Source organism: Antechinus flavipes, chromosome 3, assembly GCF_016432865.1.
Source record: "Antechinus flavipes isolate AdamAnt ecotype Samford, QLD, Australia chromosome 3, AdamAnt_v2, whole genome shotgun sequence".
Classification (NCBI taxonomy): Eukaryota; Metazoa; Chordata; class Mammalia; order Dasyuromorphia; family Dasyuridae; genus Antechinus; species Antechinus flavipes.
In genome coordinates, this window is record NC_067400.1 from 75379630 (window position 1) to 75402227 (window position 22598).

Here is a 22598-nt window from a genome sequence, read left to right on the forward strand (position 1 = left end):
CCTTCCTTATCTCTTTTAATTAGATCAATTTTTGCTTTTGCTTGATCTGAGATTTGGATGGCTACCCCTGCTTTTTTTACTTCACCTGAAGCATAGATTCTGCTTCCACCTTTTACTTTTACTCTGTATGTATCGCTGTGCTTCAGGTGTGTTTCCTATAAACAACATATTGTAGGATTCTGGCTTTTAATCCAGTCTGCTAATCTCTTCTTCTTTACGGGAGAGTTTACCCCATTCACATTTATGGTTAAAACTACCAATTCTGTATTACTTGCCATCTTGTTAACCCTTGTTTATATTTTTCTCCTTTCCTTCCCCCTTACCTCCCACCCCAGTATTAAAGTTGTGAGCACCACTTGATTCTCACAGCCCTCTCTTTTTAGTATCCCTCCCCCCACCTTAAAGTTCCTTCCCCATCTTACCTCTTTTCCTCACAATTTCTGTATTCTCTTCCACTTAGCTTACTACTTCCCTTTTCACTTTTCCCCTCCCACTTTTCAGTGAGGTGGAAGAAGTTTCACCATAAATAGAATGTCTAATATTTTTCTCTTTAAGCCAATTTTGATGAGAATATGATACACACTATGTTCAACTCCCTCCATTCTTTCTCTTAGATATAATAGGTTTCCTTAAGCCAATTCTGATGAGAATATGATATATACTATGTTCATCTCCCTCCATTCTTTCTCTCAGATATAATAGGTTTCCTTTGCCTTTTTGTGAGATATAGACCCCCACTTTACCCTTTTTCTGGTATAATTTCCTTTCCACCTCTAGTTTCTAGGACAAATTATACATGTGTTCTTTATATATCTTTATAGCAGAGATATAGTTCCCAAGATTTCTTTTTATCTTTTTAAGTATCTCTTGAGTTCTATATTTAGAGAGCAAACTTTTTGTTTAGTTCAGATTTTTTCATCAGAAATAGATGAAATTCACTTATTTCATTGAATGTCCATCTTTTTCCCTGGGAAAAGATGCTCATTTTGGCTGAGTAAGCTATTTTTGGCTGCATACCAAGTTCTTTAACTTTTCAGAATATCACATTCCAGGCCCTTCGATCCTTTAATGTGGATGCTGCTAGATCCTGGGTAATCCTTATTGTGGCTCCTCTATATTTGAATTGATTTTTTTCTAGCAGTTTGTAACACATATATATATATATATATATATATATATATATATATATATATATATATATGTAATTTGAATTTAGCCATTATATTTCTTGGAGCTTTGATTTTAGGATCCCTTTCAGTAGGTGATCAATGAATTCTTTCGATTTCTATTTTACCCTCTGTTTCTATAACTTCTGGGTAGTTCTCTTTGATAATTTCCTGAAAAATAGTGTCCAGGATCTTTTTTTTCCATCACATTTTTTCAGGAAGTCCAATAATTCTCAGATTATCTCTCCTAGATCTATTTTCCAGGTCTGTTGTTTTCCCAAGAAGGTATTTGACATTTTTTTCCATTGTTTCATTTTTTTTTGGTTTTGCTTGACTGATTCTTGGTGTCTCCTCAAGTCATTCAATTCCATTTGTTTGATTCTGATTTTTAATGAAGTATTTTCTTCACTCACTTTTTTTATATCTTTTTCTAATTCTCCAATTGAGTTTTTAAGTGAGTTCTTTTGTTCTATCAATTTTTTTTTCCATTTTGCCAATTTTATTTTTAGAGAGCTATTTTCTTTTTCCAATTCACTAATTCTGCTTTTCAAGGATTTGATTTCTTTATCCACTCTATCTTTAAATTAGTGGGATGACTATCCAGACTCTCTTGCCAAGCTTCCCTTTCCTTTTCCCATCTTTCTTCTAGCTCTCTTGTGAGAGCCTTTTTAATTTCTTATTAGAGTTTTGTGTATTAAGGACCAGATCATATCCAGAACATATCTGGAGATAGTCTGTTTTTAGTCTCCTCAGGGTTTAAAGTCTACTCTTTATCCCTTAGAAGCTTTCAATGGTTAGAGTCTGTTTAAATTTTTTGCTCATTTTGTCAGGGAAGAATCAAAGAAGACAAACTAGCAAAAAAAAAAAAACAAAAAACAAATACAGTCTGTTTTTTTTTTTTTTTTTTTTTTTTTTGGTGGGGGGGAGCGGGGCTGGATGGTATTACTGAGCTTTCTCTACAGACTTTGGGGCAGCAGCAGTGAGGCACTAGCAGGACAGTGATGGCTGTGCTGCATCTGGGCTCTGAGACTCTGAGAATGTGCTGAGACACTCCAGGTCGGTATGGCCAGGTCCTGAAAGACCCTAGCTTTTTGAGGTTACAATCTTTATCTCCTGTATTTACAGCTTCTCTGCTGGTCTACCAGCTTGCTGCCAAGACAAAGCAGCCACACTGTGGTAAAGTTCTTTCTACAGAAACAGTGGGATGTCTGAGATCACACCCCACCCCTCTCCAGTCTGCTTAGTGTGAGCTGCCTGCTGTGCTCTCACTGCCACTGCCTGCCCTCAGCCCATGCCTGATCTAACCATCCCTGCTCTCAAGCAAAAACAGACCTTTTCTGGCAAATTTCAAGGATGTCTTCTGTTGGTAATTATTTGTGGGTTTTTTTTTCCCAGTCAAGCACTAATTCCGAGACTTGTCATGAAACAAGTTCTGAGAGCAAAGACGAAGATTAAGTACATGTGTGTGTCCTCTCCCCCATCTTGGCCAGAAGTCCTGCTCCTTAATATTTGAATTATTTTTATCTAACAGGTTGCAGTGATTTTGTTTGTCTGTTTGTTAAGGCAATTGGGGTTATGTAACTTCTGTAGGGTCACACAGCTAGTAAATGTTAAGTGTTTGAGACCAGATTTGAACTCAGATCTTCCTGACTTCAGGGCTGGTGCTCTATCCATTGTGCCAACTAGCTACCCCATGCTTGCAGTGCTTTTAATTTGAGGTTGTAGTTCTGGAGTTTTGTAACAATATTCCTTGGGATTTTCCTTTTGGAATCTCTTTCTGAAGATGACCAATGGGTCATTTCAATGAGTATTTCCAACCTCTGTTTCAGGAATATTGGGACAGTTTTCTTTAATGATCTTTTGAAGAACGCTATCCAGGCTGTTTCCTAGGTCATGGTCTTCAGGTAGACTAAAATTTTTGAAATAGTCTTGTGGATCTACTTTCCAGGTCAGCTAGTTTTCAGTGAGGTATTTTACAATTTCTTCCATTTTTTTTATTTGTTTTAGTTTGTTTGCCTGATTTTTGCTCTCACAGTGTTATTACCTTCCCTTTGCCCTCTTATAGTTTTTAGGTGTGATTTTCTTCAGTTAGCTATTATATTTTTTTCCTATTTTATTAATTCTATTTTTAAAGGAGTTGGTTTCTTCAATTTTTCCTTCCTTTTTCAAGCTGTTGACTCTTGTGTATACCTCTCATTTCCTTTCTCATTTTTTCTTATACCTCTCTTACCTACCTTACCTACCTAATGTTTTATGATCACTTTTAAGAAGCCTTTTTTGGCTTGAGACCAATTCCTATCACTCTTTGGGATTTCTTCTGGGGACATTTTGTTCTCATCTGAGCTTGTGTTTTGATCTTCACTGTCAACATAGTTACTTTTTATGATTTCTTTTATGGTTTATGGTTTCCTTTCCTTTTCTTTTGGTATTTCCTTTTTTTTTTTTTTTTTTTTTTTTTTTACTTTTATGCTCGAACTCTGCTCCTGGGGTAGAAGGGACACTGTTCCAAGCTTACTGTGCAGCTCTGAGTCTTGCCTTTGAGAGCAGGGACCCCTTGAGTTTGCAGAGGGTAACTTTGCCTGCTGTATTCAGGAAATAACTTAGTTTCCCAGAGTTTTCATTCTGATATGGAAGTGGAAGCAGCCTCACTGATTTGCTCTTCTACCAAGATAGGATTGAAGGTTTTACTTGCTGATTAAGAATCTCTTACTGGCTTTCCCAGATCTATCTAAAAACTCAACACCATTTTCACTACAATGAGACTGACCTTTCTTGAATATTTTCCAGCTGATCTTGAGCTGGGGAGTTCCATTTCAGAGACTTGGTTTCATGTGTTTTTTCAAGGGAAACTGGGAGAACTCCAGCAGCTTTCTGGCTTTACTCTGTCATTTTGGCTCCCTTTGGAAGTCTGTTCTGCTTACTCCATGTTGTATCAGTTCATAAAAGCTTCCTATATTCCTAATGAAATTCTTCACAAAAATTCTTCTTGTAAATCAATAGTATCCTAGAAGCAATTTAATGTAATGAATATAGTCCTAAGCTTGGAGCCAGGCAAATATGAGTTTAAATCCTCCCTTGTATACTTATCTGTATGACTCTAGAGAAGCTGTTTACCTTCTCTGAACCTCAATATCCTTATTTGGAAAACAAGGACTTATTTCCCATAATTAAGAGGTTTCTCTGGGTCAGAGGGTATTGACACTTTAGTCATTTTTAAAGCACAATTCTAAATTGTTTACCCAAATGACTGAAATGATTTACTTCCCATTAACAGTTAATTGATGTTCTTTTCTTCACAGTCCCTTTAGTATTATTATTTTTTCTTCTTGTTATATTTGCCAATTTTTTGGATATGAATTGAAACTATTTCATTATTTCAATATTCAGTTCTTTTATTAATAGTGAGAGATATAGTGAGAATATTTCATATGATTGTAATACTTTGCAACTTTTCTTTTGAAAACTGTTTATGTTTTTTGACCACTTATCTGTTGGGGACTGGCTCTCATTTGTATACATCTACATACATTGTCTATTCCATTAGAGAGGAAGCTCCATGAGTAGGAACTAGCTTACTTTTTCATTAATAACCCCAGTGACTAATTAGCACATGGCTTTATACATAGCTCATAACTAGAAAATGCTATATTCATCGATATTCATTCATTATTTTTGTTAGATTTCTACATATCTTGAATATTTGCTTTAAGGACTTATTCCCAATCAATGGTTTCTTTTCAAATCCTAACCCCAGTGATTCTTTTAAAGCAAGGGCCCTTCATTTTCATGTGACTGAAATAATCTGTTTTATTTTGATATTGCTTCTATCTCTTGTTTGATTAAGTACTTAGACTTAGCCATAGTATGAAAAGTATCTATTATAATTTTCTTCTGTATAGATGTATAATCTTTAATGTTTAGAATGTGAATAAATTTTAATTTTATTGAGGTACATGGTGTAAGATGTTTGAGTAAATTTAACATTGGCCAAATTGTTTTCTATCAGTTCTTCTCTTCCCTAAAGTAGTTATTTTCATTGACCAATAGATTATTGAGTTTGATTTTTTAAAAGAAATTGCACATTTAGTCTGCTCTGCTTTTTTATTGTAACTGGTACCAAATGGTTTTGATGATTACTGGGAACAGAGGTTTTTTTTTTATCACCCTATTTATTAATCTCTCTTTTGTTTCATTAGTCTACCTACTCAATGGCCTATTAACATAACCCAAGTTAGTCAGTGTGCTTCTTCCCAAGTCAAATGTCACCCTTTCTGTTATATAGACCACTATTAAACAGATATGAGAATCTAAAAATAATGAATAACTTAATTACCAGTTAGTTTTTAATTTATTATATCAGTATCACTAAAGAAGAAACCAAATTTTTGAAAGAAAAAAGTTCAAAGAAATCAAAGTTTGAGGACAACAAGGGCTGGACAAGGCTGTCACAACTGAGCAACAACCAGAGAGAAGTTTTCCTGATGCCAGGACCAGCCTTCTAGCCACTGTGCCACCCAAAATGCCCTTATTAATATGCCTATTAGCAATCTTTGTGTTATATATGTTTATTTTAATATGTGCCTATTAACACTTTTATGTTATATATTATGTGTTAATTTTAATATGTGCCTATTAACAATCTTTGTTTTATATGTTATATATTAATTTTAATGTGTGCCTATTAACAATTTTGTATTATCTTAATTTTTAACATATGCCTATTAAAAATTTTTGTTTTATAAAAAAAACAAACAAACAAACAAAAAAAAAAACACCACTGAATAAAAACAAAACAAAACAAAACAAAACAAAACAAAACAAAAAAAGAAATCAAAGTTTGAGTTCTGCCACTAACTTATATGACTTTATAAGGCATTTTTAGCAGCATGGAATCTATTTTCTCTTATATAAAATGCAGAGTTTGCATTAAATGCATTAAATGCACTAAATACTCCTCTAGTTCTAAAATTTGTGATTATTGCCTTTAGATAACATAATAAATTCCTCATTTTAGCTTTTGTGCAGTTAGGTGATATAGAGGACAGAGAGCCAGGTCGAGTCAAGAAACCTCATCTGGCTTCACATACTTAATATTTGTTTGACCCTAGCCTTATTTGTCTCAGTTTTCCCATCTGTAAAATGATCTGGAGAAGGAAATAATAAATCACTTCAGTACCTTTGTCAAGAAATTCCAAATGGGATCACAAAGGGTAGAGACAACAGAACAATAAAAATTTAGCTTTTAAATCTGGTCCCAGTCTGCCTTTCCAGGCTTGCTGGACATTACTTTTTTATACGTTGTTATTCAGGCAGATTGACTTTTTCTCTGTTCTTCATATAGAGAGCTCTATCATTTGTTTCTAAACATTTATGGAATTGGTTGTTGCATATGCCTGTAATACATCCCCTCTTTATCTCTTCCTTAAAGTCATAATAAAAGCACCATTTACTGCATGAAATCCTTTTTGCTCTCATCCTTGTAAGTAGTCCCCTTCACAAACCACCTTCTAATCAACTACTTTTATACATTTGCATTTATTTATTTAAATTTATGAAGTGTGTGTGTGTGTATGTGTATATATATATATACATATACATATATATATATATGTATATATATATATAACATAACATAACATATTTCTACCCTTCCCCATTAGAGTATAAGTGTAGAGATGTTTCATTGTTTTTACCTGTATTCCTGGAATGCATAGGGTCTGACAATATATTTAACTGATGTGGCAGAAACATTAACTTTAAATAAAACAAATAACATTTTCATTAAAATTTTTTTTAAGAATATTATGAAGAGAAGGGAAAATGTATCATTTTTATCATTATATAATGTTGGTTGCCTTTCACAGTTTCTGGCCTATATATATATATATATATATACAGAGAGAGAGAGAGAGAGAGAGAGAGAGAGAGAGAGACAGACAGACAGACAGACAGACAGACTCTCCAAGATTCAGGGCAAGTAGGAAATATAATCACCAACCAGGGTAGTAATATTAGGAGGAGTTAGGGAATTTAGGGAATCAAGGCTAGGAAATCGAGAAGGGAAGAAAAAGGTTGGGGAGAATTGATATGAAGTACATAGTAGGGAATCAATAAGAGCTCAGTCAGTGTCTTGCCCGACATTAACTGAGGTTTTTGTATCTCTAACAATTGAGCAAAAATGGAAACTAGACCATTCATATTTTTGTAATATACTGCTACTTTGCCTCTGCTTGACAGACTCAATATCTTTCTATGTCACAATTCAAAAACCATCTAGTTCATGTTTTCCCATGAAGAAATATTTAATGTGGTTATCTTTTGGATTCAGTGAAAACCTCTGGGTAAATGGAAATGTGAATCTCTATTGGGGACCAAAAAAGAACACTGAACTTGGGAAACTGGCCAAATTTTTGAACCTGCATGTTAGCTTCATAGGTCCCAGGTTGCTAAAGAACAGAAGTATAGCTTTATCACACTTTTGGCACTTGTTTATGATATGCTTGAAAGCTTCTTCAAGAAGAAAGAAGCAAAAGAAATTGTTTTAAAAAGCTGAAGATCAAAATAGATTTAGCCAAAGTTGTTAGAATGGGGAAGAATAACTTAATTTTACTTTTTAATTTTTAAAAAAATTACCCAAAAAAGTAGTAGGTCTACTAATTAATAAATAAATAACTGTTTAATTACTAAGTTATCAGACTTCTTAAAATGATCTAAAAAACAAAAAGGCCATTTGGAAGTAAAGAGGCTTTTCTTTGGGAGCAGAAATCTTTGAGAAATTTGCTTATGGAATACCTCATCAGATGCTTGATATCAAGTTCTAAAGAAAAGACCTGAACTTGAAGAGGGACAGAGTCAAGATGGAGGAAAATAGACACGACATTGCCTGAACTTTCCCTAGCTTCCTTCAGAATCAACATTAGATCAAGCCTCTGAACAGATTTTGGAATGTCAAAACTCACAAATATTCATAATATAATCATTTCCCAGCTTAAGATATCTCAGAAGGACTTCAAGAAACGTCTGTTTCAACTGGGCAGAGAAGAACATGACCCAATGTGGAGGCAGCAGCCCAGTGGGGAGGCCTAGTGAAGGGAATCTAGCAGGAGGCTCTTAGCCAACTTGCAGCAGTGTTGGCTACTCTGTCCTGGTTCAGCAAGCCAGTGGATTGACAAAACAACTGTGAGACCATCACATCACTATAGGAAGCAAACTGTGATCCTTCAAACCCCCAGCATAGTGAGGCTTGCTAAGTGCAGTGGGGAAGACTGCAGTATTACCACCTCCAATGCAGTCAGTGAGAAGCCTCTAACACCCTGACACCCTGCAAAGGAAGCAAAGGACAAATTGCTCTGAGCCCCAGATGCGGACCTCAAACTTTACAAATGAGCAAAAAGGCAAAAAGAGCTCTGACAATAAAGAGCTACTGTAGAGACAAGATCAAAACACAAAGTCAGAAGAGGGCAAGAGAGGCAAAATGCTTTCAGGTGAAGTCTCAAAAGGGGATATAAATTGCTTTTCAGTTCAAAAGGCTCTCTCAGAAGAGTTCAAAAAGGATCTTTTTTTAAAATTATAGTTCTTTTTAAAAATTTTATTTACAAGATATATGCATGGGTAATTTTTCAGCATTGACAACTGCAAAAGCCTTTGTTCCAATTTTTCCCTTCCTTTCCCCCATCCCCTCCCCCAGATGGTAGGTTGACCAATACATGTTAATATAAGTTAAATATATATATATATATATATATATATATTAATAAATATAAGTTAAATACAATATATGTATACATGTCCATACAGTTATTTTGCTGTACAAAAAGAATAGGACTCAAAAAGGATGTTAAAAGAGAATTAGAAGTGAAATGTAGAAAAGAAAAAAGAGCTTTCTTAAAAATAAATAAATAAAAAGCTTTCTTAAAAATAGATTTGGTGAAACAAGGGAAAAAATATACAGAAGAAAACAACTTCTTAAAAATAAGTTTGGTGAAATGGAAAAAGAAAACAATTCCTTAAAAAAAAAATAGAATTGGCCAAATGGGAAAAAAATCCACTAAACAAAACAACTTCTTTAGAAAAGCAATTGGCCAAATGCAAAAGAGGGTAGAAAAGCTAACTGAAGAAAATAATTCATTAAAAATTAGAATCAGACAAATAGAGGGGAATGACATATCAGAAAGCAGTCAAACAAACTTTTTTTAAAAAAATTAAAAAACAGAAGAAAACTTAAAATACCTCATTAGAAAAACAGCTGACCTGGAAAATGCATCCAGGAGAGAGAATCTAAGAATTATTAGACTACCTGAAAGCCACAATGAAAAATAAAAGAGCCTAGACAGCATCTTTCAAGAAATCATCAAGGAAATCTGCCCTGATATTATAGAAACAGAGGGTAAAATAGTCATTGAAAGAATCCACCAATCATCTCCTGAAAGAGACCTCAAAATGAAAACTCCATGAAATATAGTAGCTAAATTCCATAATTTTCAATCAAAGAAAAAGTACTGTAACTTCTGGAAGGAAACAATTCAAATATCGAGGAACTATGCTCAGGATTATCCAAGACCTAGCAGATTCCATATTAAAGATTGGAGGGCATGGAATGTGATATTTTAGAAGGTAAAAGAGCTTGGGCTATAACTCAGAATCAACTACACAGAAAAATTTTCAGGAGAAAGGATGGGCATTCAAGCAAACAGGGAATTTTCAATCATTTCTGATGAAAAAAAAAAAAAAAAAAAAACAGAACTGACCAGAAAATTTGATCTCCAAATGCACGACTTAAGAGAAGCATAAAAACGTAAACAGAAGGGAAAAACTTTTATGAAGTTTAAAATGTTTACATCCCTACTTGAGAATTGTTTCTATATCAAGATACTGAAAAGAGGCATACTTTGAGGGTGTAAGTAAAAGTTGATTTTAATAGGACTATATAAAAAAGAAACTAGGGTTGAAAAAAGTATTTTATTGGGAGAAGAGGAAAGGAGAGGTAAAATGAGATAAATTATATTATATGAAGAGGCACAAAAGAACTATTACAGTCATTGGAAAGAAGGAGGGAGGGAGCATTGTTTGAACTTTATAATCTCAACAGATTTGGCTCAAAGAGGGAATAACATACATACTTAATTGGGTATAGAAATGTTTCTCATGCTATATGTAAGTAGAAGAGGAAAAGGGAAAGGAAAGAAGGAGGATAATAGAAGAGAGGCCAGAAGTAGAAGGAAAAGAGATAAGAAAGGAAGGTCTGAAACAAAGGAAAGCAGATTGAGAGAGATGCTGGTCAGAAGCAAAACACTAGTGAGGAGGGAAAAATTAGAAGGAGAGTGAAACTGTAATTTGGGAAAAATAGGATGGTGGAAAAGACAGGATTAGTCATTTTAACTGTGAATGTGAATGGGATGAATTTTTCCATAAAATGCAAGCAGATAACTGAGTGGATTAAAAGCCAAAATCTTACATTATGTTGTGTACAGGAAATACATTTGAAACAGAGAGGTACATGCACAGTAAAAGATAAAAAATTGAAGCAGAATCTACTAGGTTCCAGTTGAAGTAAAAAATAAAATAAAAGCAGGAGTAGCAATTTTGATTTCAGATTAATAAAAACCAAAAAAGTGATCTAATTAAAAGAGATAATGAAGGAAAATACATCTTGGTAAAATGTACCATAGATAATAAAGTAATATCAATACCAAACATATGCACCAAGTTAGATGCAAGAAGAAATACACAGCAAAACTATACTATTGGGGGTTTTCAACATCCCCCTATTAGAACTAGATAGGTCAAAATACAAAATAAAGAAGAACAAAGTAACAGAAATTTATAAAAGTTAGGTGTGATAGTGTAATGCCAAAGAAACTGAACAAGACAGAGGTTAGAGACCAATTCAATAGTTTATTAAATGGAGAGAGACACTGGGACCAGATGGATCTTGGTCCCAGGGCTGGATGAGACTATCATCTCAAAGAATCCAGCCCTGAGTACTGGGACAGAAAGCTTTTTATAGAATAATATAGAATATTATAGAATAATATTTTATAGAATAACATAATGGAGGTACCTAGGTGGGGATAACCTAATGGAGGGAGGTTACTGATATTCTAATGAAATCTAAAATGGATAAACCTTTATCTTGTCAAACATTAAAAAGGAATGTCTATAAAACCTTTATCTCAACAATTAAATAACTAATAGGACAATTGGAGAAACTGGGTCACAACATTAAAAGGGAACTTTGGTATAACAATAGAAATTGGAGAAATTTGAATGAGGATAGAAAAGAATGTACCTTTTACTCAGCAATGTATGGCACTGCTAATGCATTGTTGATGGAGTTGTATATGGTCCAACCATTCTAGAGAGTAATTTGAAGCATTCAATTTGGAACTATGCCCAAAGGACTATAAAACTGTGAACCAGTAGTTTCTCTACTGGGTTCATATCCCAATGTACAAACATCTTTATAGCATCCCTTTTTGTTGTGACAAGGAACTGGAAATTCAATGAATGCCCCTCACTTAGGGAATGGCTGAATAAGTTGTGATATATGAATGTAATACAATATTACTGTTCTATAAGAAATCATGAGTAGGCTGATTTCACAGTTTGGAAAGACATGAAGTGATGCTTAGTGAAATGAACACACCAAGAGAAGAACACTGTACATAGTAACACGTGTGAGGATCAACCATAATGGATTTGGCTCTTTTAACAATGAGTTAGTTCAAGGTAATTCCAATAAACTTGTGATGGAAAGTGCCATTTAAATCCAGAGAGAGAATTATGGAGACAATGTGAATCAAAGCATTGTGCTTTTGTTATTGTTTGTTTGCTTATTTTTTGTCCTTTCTTGGATTTTTCCCCTTTGATCTGCTTTTGTTTTCACACATGAAAAATATGAAAATATATTTAGAAGAATTGCACATGTTTAACCTATATTGGATTACCTGTTGTCTAGGGAGAAGGAAGGAGAGAAAGAAGGAAGAAAAATTTGGAACACATGGTTTGACAAAAGTGAAATTTGAAAACTACCTTTGCATGTATTTGGAAAATAAAAAATTCTATTTAAAAGTTGGGGGTGGTGGTGAAAGAAAATAGCTAGCATTCTTCCTTTATCTGAAAAATTGTATGTGTATGTGTACGTGTGTGTGCATAAGCATATGCATGTGTATAAAAGGATTGCCAAAATCTAATAAAGTTTCAAGCTGCTCTTTGAATTTGAGGAAATCCCATATAATCAATTTGGATAATTACATATATAAGAAATTAAAATATTCTTAAATTAGAATGAGAGCTAAGTATTAATAATTTGGTGAATAAAAATGGGAAAAGGGAACAAGAATTTATTAAGCATTTGCTATGTATCAAGTATTGTATTAAGCACTATATCATTTATAATGATATATAATCACTATACTATTTATATAAGAAAAATAATAATAGCCAATCTGAGTAATTATATTTGTTTACAATGTGGTTTTAATATTAAGCTATTCTTTCCATTTATCATTGGAGGCAATTATATATTTATATATGTGTATATATATGCACACACATATTTTCATATTTGCATATTAATTGGAGGCAATTATATATATGTGTGTATGTGTGTATATATATATTTGCATATATGCATATAAACATGGAAACAACCAGCCTTTCCTACCACATATATGTAATGGCTCTGAGATCCAGGGCAAGTCAGTCTTCTAGTGCTCCTAGACAACTCACTGATGTTAGAAATTGCAGAGAAGCTGCTGATTTAGATGAAAGGAATTACATTAACAAAAATGATATCACAGGTCACTACAAAAGAAAATAGCAACTATACAGACCTGCTCCAGCTTATCTGTCTATACTTCATAGAACTTCTTTCCTACCATCATCTTTATAATTATAAAGTTGGAATGGATATGATGTCCAAGCCATATCTGAATAAAAACCTTTTTTTGTAACCTGCCCAACAACTTTTTTCTTGGAAGTGTCAAGTAAGGAGAAATCCCTGCTTCCCGAGATAGATTGTTTCAATCCTGAACATCTCTAACTTGTAAGAAAGCATAACTTAAATTGAGTAGAGATCAGCCTCCCTGAAAGCTCATTTTTTGCTCCCATTTGAATCTTCTGGGACTTTTATAGCATTTTTTCTCGTCTTCCTAACTCAATTCAAAAGTTTCCAATCCTTCCACTTTTCTGTCACCTAATCATTTTTTGTTCACTATAGAGTTTCATCAAACTTTTTCATCACTCCTCAAACATTTCATGACTTTCCCTTCTTCCATCCTCTCAGTTGAGAATCGTGATTCATATTTTACTGAAAAACCAAGGCTATTTGCTGAGAGCCCCTCCTTCCTTCCTCCTTATATCACTCAGATGCCTTATGTCACAGCCTTCTTCCATATTGACCTTTATGTAGTCTCTATCAATCACCCTCATCAATTTTACCCTTTTCTCTCTAGGTTTTTATCATTATTTTTTCTTTATTTTCTACTACTCTCTTACTACTCCTAAGTTTCCCTTGCTGAGTGTTCATCCAGAACATACTTGCTAACCAATGAGTTCCCTCAGCATTGTGTCCTGGATATTTTTTTCTTCTCTATATTATTTAATTTGGGGATCTAATCAATTCCCATGTATTGTCTCCTTGCTGATGATTTTCAAATCATCTCAGAACTGGCTCTAACTTCTTTGCAGACTTCTAAGGTCTCATACATCTTTCACCTCTTATTGAATATCTCAAATTAGGTGGTCCATAGATATCTTAAAATCAGCATGTCCCATCTGAACTTATTATTCACTTCTCCCCCCCCCAAAAAAAAAAAAAAACATTTTCCCAGTTCCTACCATTCCTTTTACTTAGAAGCACTACTCCTCTCAGTAAGTCTGATTCAAGATCTAGGTATCATATTCAACTCCTCTCTTCCTGTCGTATGTGTGTGTGTGTGTATGTGTGTGTGTCTGTCTGTCTGTCTGTCTGTCTCTCTCTCTCTCTCTCTCTCTCTCTCTCATTTCTCTCTCTCTATCTCCATTTCTCTGTCTCAGTTTCTCCCTCACTCTCTTTTCCCTCCTCTCTCTCTCACTCCCCTTTTCCTCTCCTTCTCCCCTTCTCTTTCTCCCTTCCCCCTTTCTATCTTTCCCTCTCTCCCTTTCTCTTCCTCTCTCTTTCTTCTTCTCCCTCCCTCCTATTGTTGTGCCACAGTTCTCTTTTGATGCCCTGACATAGTTTCCCTAATTGTCCTATTTAGTTTCTCTGCCTCAGGTTATAACCTTTCTCTCTTAATGTTTGATGAGATAAAGGTCTACCTCAGTTGCTCTGCCCCTAAACCCCAGGCTATAATCATTCCCTCTTAAATGGTTGATGAGATAAAGGTTTTATATATTTAGGTTATAGACATTCCTTCTTAATGTTTGACAGGATAAAGGTTTATCCATTTTAGATGTCATTAGAATATCAGTAGCCTCTCCAGTACCTCCCTCCATTATGCCATCCCAGGTACCTGCCCCATTATGTCATTGTTCTTGTTATCTTATAAAAAAGCTTGCTTTGTGATACTTAAGGCTGGACTCTTTGAGATGATAGTCTCGTCCAGCCCTGGGACCAAACATGGATCCATTGGTCCCAGTATCTCTCTCCATTTAATAAACTATTGAATTGGTCTCTAATCTCTGTCTTGCTCAGTTTCTCCGGCATTACACTATCTTTTCCCTCTCCTTCCTCTTTGTATTGCCCTCTCCCTCTCCCCTCTCCACCTTCCGCTCTGTCTCTCTCCTTTCTCCCTCTCCTCATTTCTCCCTCTACTCCCCCTTCCTCTTTGCCCCCTTTCTCCTTTCCTTCTTTTCCCAATCTCCTCTCCCCCTTCTCCTCTCCCCTTTCTTGTTCCTCCCTCTTTCCCTCTCCTCCTCTCTTCCTGTCCCCTTTCCCCCTCTCATTCTTTTCCTCCTTTTCTCCCCCTTCCCCTCCTTCTCTTTCTTTCCCCCCTCCCCATCCCTCTCTCCGTTTCTCCCTCTCCCCTTTCTCCTTTCCTTCCCCATTATCCTCTCTCCCCCTTCCTCTCCTTTTCTTCCTCCCTCTCTCTCCTTCACTTTTGCTCCTTCTCTCCCTCTGCTTTTCTCCTCTCCTCCTTCCCCTCCCCTTTTTCTCTCTCCCCTTTCCTTCTCTCTTTCCCTCCCTCTCTCCCTTCCTTCCTTCCTTCCCTCACTTCTGTCTCTCTTCTCTCACTCTCTCATCTTGCACCATATCCAATCTATTGTCAATTTTAGCTCTGTAATATCTCCTATACGCCCCCTTCTCTCCCCTGTCACTATTACCACAACAGCACAGGCTCTCATCATCTCATACCTACATTATTACAGTAACCTGTGTATTTGTCCGTTTCAAGTCTCTTCCCACTCCAGTTCATCCTCTATTCAGATGTAAAGTGATCTTTCTAAAGTACTGGTCTGACTTTATTATCTTCCTATTCAATAAAGGCCATTGATTCTAACCTCCAGATCATATAGGAAATCCTTTGTTTGGCAGTCTAACCTATTCCTCTCCATTTTTCTAGTTTTCTTATATCTTACATGCTTCACTCCATGGTCTTATCTCTGCTCCTCTAACAAGACTCTCTGTTTACTACCTTGGAGTATTTTCACTAGTGTTCTCCATACTAAAAATGCTCTCCTCTCTTATTTCTACCTCCTAGCTTCCTTCAAGTCCCAACTAAAATCCCATCTTTGCAAGAAGCCTTTTCTGTTCCTTCTCAATAATAGTGCTTCCTCTCTTGATTTTAAATTTCCTCTGTTTATGGATTGTATTAGCTATTTGCCAGTTGTTCTTCCCCTCTGTTCCATTACACTGTGAACTCCTTGAGATAAAAGTGTCTTTTATTTTTCTTACCATGTTAGCACATCTGGCACATAGTACACTCTTAATAAATGTTAAATGACTGATAAACAGGCCACCAGCTTTCAGACATTCTCTAATTTATTAATGTCTATTCTCAAATATGTCCCACTGAACTATAGTATTCCAGATGTGCTCTGATCCTAAAAATACATTTTAAAAATCCAAAAGGCAATAAAAGTACAACATTTTCCTTATTCTACAACACTTCCTCTGAATTATATAGCTTTTTTGGTCATTGGATCATACTGATGGCAGGTATTAAGTTCCAAATTCACCAAAATACCCAGATCTTTTGCATTTGCACTGTGTTAGCCACATATTCTCGATCTTCCACTTGTGAGATTGACTTTTTATTAGGACTTTGCATGTGGCTCTTAAATTTCATCTTATAACTATAAGATGGACTCATTGTTTTTGTGAACTTTAGACCTCTAAATGTGACACAATGAATAGAGCACTGTGTTTAGAGTAAGGAAGACAAGTTCAAATTTTTCCTCAAACATTTACTAGGTATGTGACCTTGAACAAATCATGTTATTTCTGTGTATCTTAGTTTTCTGATCTGTAAAATGGGGAAAGAATCACATTCCCCTCTACCCCCGATTGTTGTGAGAATAAAATGAGATATTTGTAAAGCCCTTTGTAAACTTGAAAGTGTTATGTTAGTTATTGCTATAGCTGCTGTTGTTATTATCATTATAAGTATCTTGAGTTTGAAATCCAACAGGTTAGCTATACCTTCTCCTGAAATACTTACAAAAATAGAAATGACTCAAAATGTGAGGAGGATATCAAAATTGAGATGACCATGGAGGCAAGTTACAGTTACATGGCACAATAGAGTGAGTATTGGACTAGGAGTTGGGCAGATCAAAGTTCCAATCTTGCCTCAGACACAAAACAGTTTTAGTCAAGTCACTTAACTGCTATCTTCTCTAATTTCCTCATCTGAAAATGGGGATAATAATAGCATCTAACTTACAAGGCTCCTCTCAGGATCCTATCGGATATCACATAAAGCATTGAACAAACCTTCAAACTATATAAATGCTAGCTATTATTATCACATGATCATTGGCTATAGTAATATACTGCTGAAATGAAACTTCACTGACCATTTAATCAAGTTAACTTCTTGAGATATATATATATATATATGTATATATACATATGTATATATATACATATGTATATATACATATATATACACACATATATATAATACTTTATTCTTATTTTCCCTTAATCTTAAAATAAAGCATAATACCCAGTCTTGCTGGAAAATTGAAAAGATATTATTGTTGTTTTTGACTCTTCCTTCAAAACTTCCATTAGAAAAATCTAACAATCAATAGAATTTTAGCTACTTTGCAGAATTCTTTGTCTCCATAATTCATAGAAAGGCTGATTCCAGACTTTCTTAGTGTGTGATTTATTGGCCTTATTAGGAAAAAAAAAAGACTTGCTTAGATTCCTTGTGTGCATTTGTTATTCAAGAGGATCTAAAAGTTCTTTAAGATTTCACTGGACTGGGAAATATTTTGGATTTTATTGTTCACTTTCTGTTGATTTGTTAAGTGACTTTACTTACATCAATTTTGCTGATTCATAATGGTAAAAATAGAAGAAAAAGAGAATCAGCCCTTTTAGAGAAATAGATAGTATCTTTGCCTTGGGTTGTCTTGATCTAATTAAAGATAAATACTGAAAATGGTTATTATAAGACTCATTATCAGCTTCTTTTCATCATTCAACTTTTGTTTATTTTTATCTTTACATAAAATTATTATAAAATAAAAGCAAATAGTTGATAATGAGTGTTTCTCTCTCTATATAAAAATATATGTATGTGTATATATATGTAATGTATCGTTTTTACAACATGGTTTATATATATGTGTATATATAAATGTATGAAATATATGATTATAGGGCATCTAGGTGACATAGTAGATAGAGCAAGGGGAAAAAAACCCAAGAAAATACTTCCTAAATTCAGCTCCAGTCTCAAATACTTACTAGCAGCTATGTGACCCTGGGCAAATCACTTACCCCTGTTTGCCCAAGTTCCTCTTCTATAAAAATGATCTGTGGAAGGAAATAGCAAACTACTCTAGTATATGTGTATATGTGTATGGTTCCACCTTGGGATCTTGTTGTTGTTTAATATATGATACACACTATGTAGTTGATATAGAGCCAATAGGATATAAGTTCAAATATAGGTCTGGTACTTTCAACCTTTGTAACTTTGGACAAATCACAACTTTTCTGGGCCTCAGTTTCCTTATATTTATATTTATATTTTGTGACCTTAAGTGTTCTTATTCCATTCTGAGTCTCATGTGTAGTGAGAAGTTTAGACCAGAAGATTCTCTGAGATTCCTTCCAGCTTTAAATCTATGATCTTTAGATCTTATATCATTTTGTTTCATTTAGTTTAGTTTAGAATGTTGCTCCTGAGATTTCTTTTGAAGTATCAATTGTGGCAGCAACATGCATGATTTTAAATCTGAAGCTGAAGACCTGGCTTTTAATCTTGCTTCTATATGATATTTGGGAAGTTATAAAACTTCTCCAGATCTTAGGTGTTATCTATAAAAGGAGGAGTTTGATTGTACATAGTATCAGGAAGATTGTATGATAACAATAAGTAACTCAGCTCTTCTCAGAAACACAATGATTCAAGACAAGTACAGAGGACTCATGAAGGAAAATTCTATTCACATCCAGATAAATAATTGATTAACTCAGAATACAGAACGAAGCACATTTTCTTCACTTATTTTATTCTTTTTTTGTGTTTTTTCTCTTTTGATCCATTTCTTCTTTCAAAACCATGACTAATACAAAAATATTTACATGATAATATTTGTGTAACTTATATCAAATTGCTTATGATTTTCAGACAAAGGGAAGGAAGGGAAAGAGGGAGAAAAATTTGGAACTCAAAATCTTATAAAAATGAATGCTAAATACGCTTTGGTGTGATACTGGGCCTGGAATCAGGAAAGCCTAAGTTCAAATCCAATCTCCATGTGATCCTGGGCAAATCAATTTAACCTCTGTCTACCTCAATTTTCTCAACTATAAAATGAGGATAATTATAGCGCCTATCTCCCAGAGTTGTTGTGAAGATCAAGTGAGATAACTTTAAAGTATTTCATATATTGCCTGGGACACAGAAGACAGTATTTAAATGTTGGCTATTACAAAATATTCAAAAGTGTTTTATATAGAAAATCAGAAATAAGCATTAAAAAGTAAATTAAATATATTTTAAGAAAAACTCTTCCCTCTTCAAATTAATATATTAGAATCATAAAATCATGTGACCTTAGTTTGGACTCATTTTATTAAGGAGAGAAGAAATTGAAACAAATGAAACAATTTCCTCAAGATCACATTGCTAGTTGGTATCAAAGATGGGACAAGAAAGCAAGTCTCCCATTTCCTGGTCATTGTTTTCCTCTATACTAGGACTTCTTAAACTTTTTCCACTCATGATTTCTTTTCTTCTGATAAATTTTTACACAATATTGGGTATATAAAATAGGTATACAAATCAGACAGTTACTGATAACAGATCACAATTTCATGACCCCTACATTCAGTTATATGACCCCATCTGGCACCACAACCTACAATTTAAAAAGCTTTGCTCTATACAACATTGCTAACCCAAAGAGAGATTATTTTATAGCATTTAAACTTAAAACCATATTTTCAAGTTTAGTTAAGTTTTGTTGGATATTTGTATGTGTGTTTTTTATTCATCTGTGTGTATATGTTTTTAATGTGTGTAATGATATGTCCTAAATAATTATCTTGTTGAAAATTTCAATGACTTTGGCTTCTTTTTTAAAATATGCAAGTTTTAGAAAGATAGTAGCTGCTAAGAGGGAAGAGAAGATTTCTCTATAATTATGGAAATAATTCATTAAAACAAGGCACCCAATATAATATTTAGATTTTCTTTAATGCTGAATACTGGCCATGTTCTCCATTAAAGAAACTATACTGATTTAATAATTTGTAAGCATTATGGTTTTACAGAATATTATATGAGCTCAGAAAGGAATATAAATTGAAAATGGTACTTTTTTTTTGAAGAGTTTCTAACAATTTAGTGAGTTTAAAGAATAATGTCTTGGGACAATTTACATGTAAATTATTTGCTCTTATATTTACTATCTAGAACTTAACACAATACCTGATACATAGTAGGTATTTAATATATATCTGTTGATGCACATTGAAAAAGAAAAATGGAAGTATTTACAAGGAACACGCCAATAGGTAGATATGAGAATACAAACTAAGTCTATAGAGACTGAAGGGGCATAAATATAAGACACAATCAGACTATGAAGAAGTTATTAATATCCTCAAATGACAAAAAATAAGAATTGCTATATTAGGCAAAGCTGTAATGCTTTTAATCATTTGCTCTTCTTTGAAATAATGGCACCGATTCATATAAAATTAGAAGCAAAATGTTGAGACCTTACCATGTTTTTGCCCTTGGTCCTCTTAGTTATTTTCAGATATAGTTTGATCCTATAACTTGTCATACTTCAATTAAACCAGCTCCAATCTTAGGTTATCAGTTATAAGAAAGGCAAATGTTGCTCATAAATTCTAGAGAAACTGGCAAGTCATATGCATATAGTGGGTAGATTCAATATAATTTTCTGAGTGATATAATGAGAACCAAAGGAACTCTTCTAAAGCATAAGCATACTGACATCTTTAAATTTGAGTCCAGTAATTATTTTGAATGGTAATTGTATATGGTTAAAAAGTCTAAAAATCAATATTACCATAAACAACTTTGTTGCTATTGTTGTTTTTACTTATAGGATTTCCTGCAGTGTTTGTTGTGGCCTGGACGGTGGTACGAGCAATAGTAGCAGATGAAAGTTAAGTATAAAAAGAAAGGGGGAGGAGGGGGGAAATGTAATCTTGTCAAAAAATATATCTTTTAACACTTAAGGGTATCTGGATCTTGTCAATGGGGGAACTAACTTCATGAATACAAGAAACATAAATGTTTCTTGTCTATTAAATGTTTGACAGAATATGCACCGGATCTATTTGAAAGTCTTGTTACAAGAAACATATATATATATATATATATATATATACATATATATTGCTGAGCCTCAGTTCATTCAGCTAGTAAAGAGAAACTGGAAGCATTTAAATAATATCTGATCATCTCTGTATGTGTGTGTATACATATGCATATATACATATATACATAGATATAACATCAAAAGGAAACTAATTATATTGTTTTTAACTGTTAATTTTTCTGAAGTTCAAAGTTCCCAGGTTTATAATACATGGAGAAGATAATGCTTGAAATTTTTTTTCAACTCTAAAACTTCCTTTTTTTAAACAAAAGCACATCATGAAGTTTTAAATTACAAATTTAACAAAATAAACAATATTCTGAAAGTTTCAATAATAAATTCCAGAATAATATAGCATGCAATTTTGAAACCACTTTCCTACATCCCCTTTCTATACACATTTTCCTAAATAATTCAGTCTATATGCTCCTTTTTGTAACTTTAATAGCATTGATCTATAAGGACGCAACAATAATTAATCAGGGAATTTACAATAGTTGAAGCTAAATCTTTCCATGCTAAAGTGAAAAAAAAAAGTTTGAGAATCTTCCTCCTAAATTGTATACCATTGGAAATAGTGGTAACAATGAAGCAGTAAAAAATCCATTGTACTTGTGACTGTTATCAGCTATCCTTTACCAGACTGCTAGTCACTTAGTAAAATGCTTTTAATTGACTTCAGGTAACTTTGTGAAGCACCTCTCTTCCCACTTCCATGCCTCCCTACATCCCTATTTGAGCATATTTCCCTCTAGGGGATGAATGATGGATGAAATTGAATTGTTCATTTTTCATCTTATTTCTGTGCTGAGCAATTATGAGTCAAAGAAGAAAAGAAAATTGTATCTGGTACATGCACTTTGCTGTTTTTGTCTAAGTCATTAGGGAAAAGACCAGAATCTATGATGGTAGTTTTAAATGAGATGGATGGGTTATTAATGTATTTAACATTAAGTGTCATGTCAAAAGCAGAGTATAATTAGCATCCGTACATCCTGTACATTTCTATATATTGTATCTAATTACATAAATATAGTGTATTTATATAAATATATTATAATATACAATACAACTGTTATATAATTATAAGTACTATAGTGATAACAATATAATAATATAAATATAATATGTTTATATTATATTTAAATTTTAGATTCAGAAATAAACTCTAATTTCTTAATTAACTTAAATTCAATTATTAGTTATTAGTTGTACATAGAGATTTGTGAAAGATGCAGATATAGAAATAGAGTTAAAATAAGAGATGATTCCTACCCTCATGGACCTTACTCTTCAATAGGAAGATAGAATACATACTGAAGTAAAAAAACTAAGGGAGGAATAGAAAGATATAACACATATTCAAGTAACTAAACTAATGGGGGAATGGTAAGTCAATGTAAGTGGTGC

General features: G+C 33.6%; 1 protein-coding gene across 1 annotated transcript in view; it reads left to right on the forward strand.

The window, feature by feature from the left end:
* The window catches only part of PTH2R (parathyroid hormone 2 receptor), an 85419-nt gene that overhangs the window by 13234 nt on the left and 49587 nt on the right, over positions 1-22598 (forward strand). The window contains exon 5 of the mRNA XM_051983662.1: positions 20913-20972. Coding sequence (XP_051839622.1) covers positions 20913-20972 — 60 coding nt within the window. The remainder of the gene's footprint in view (positions 1-20912; positions 20973-22598) is intronic.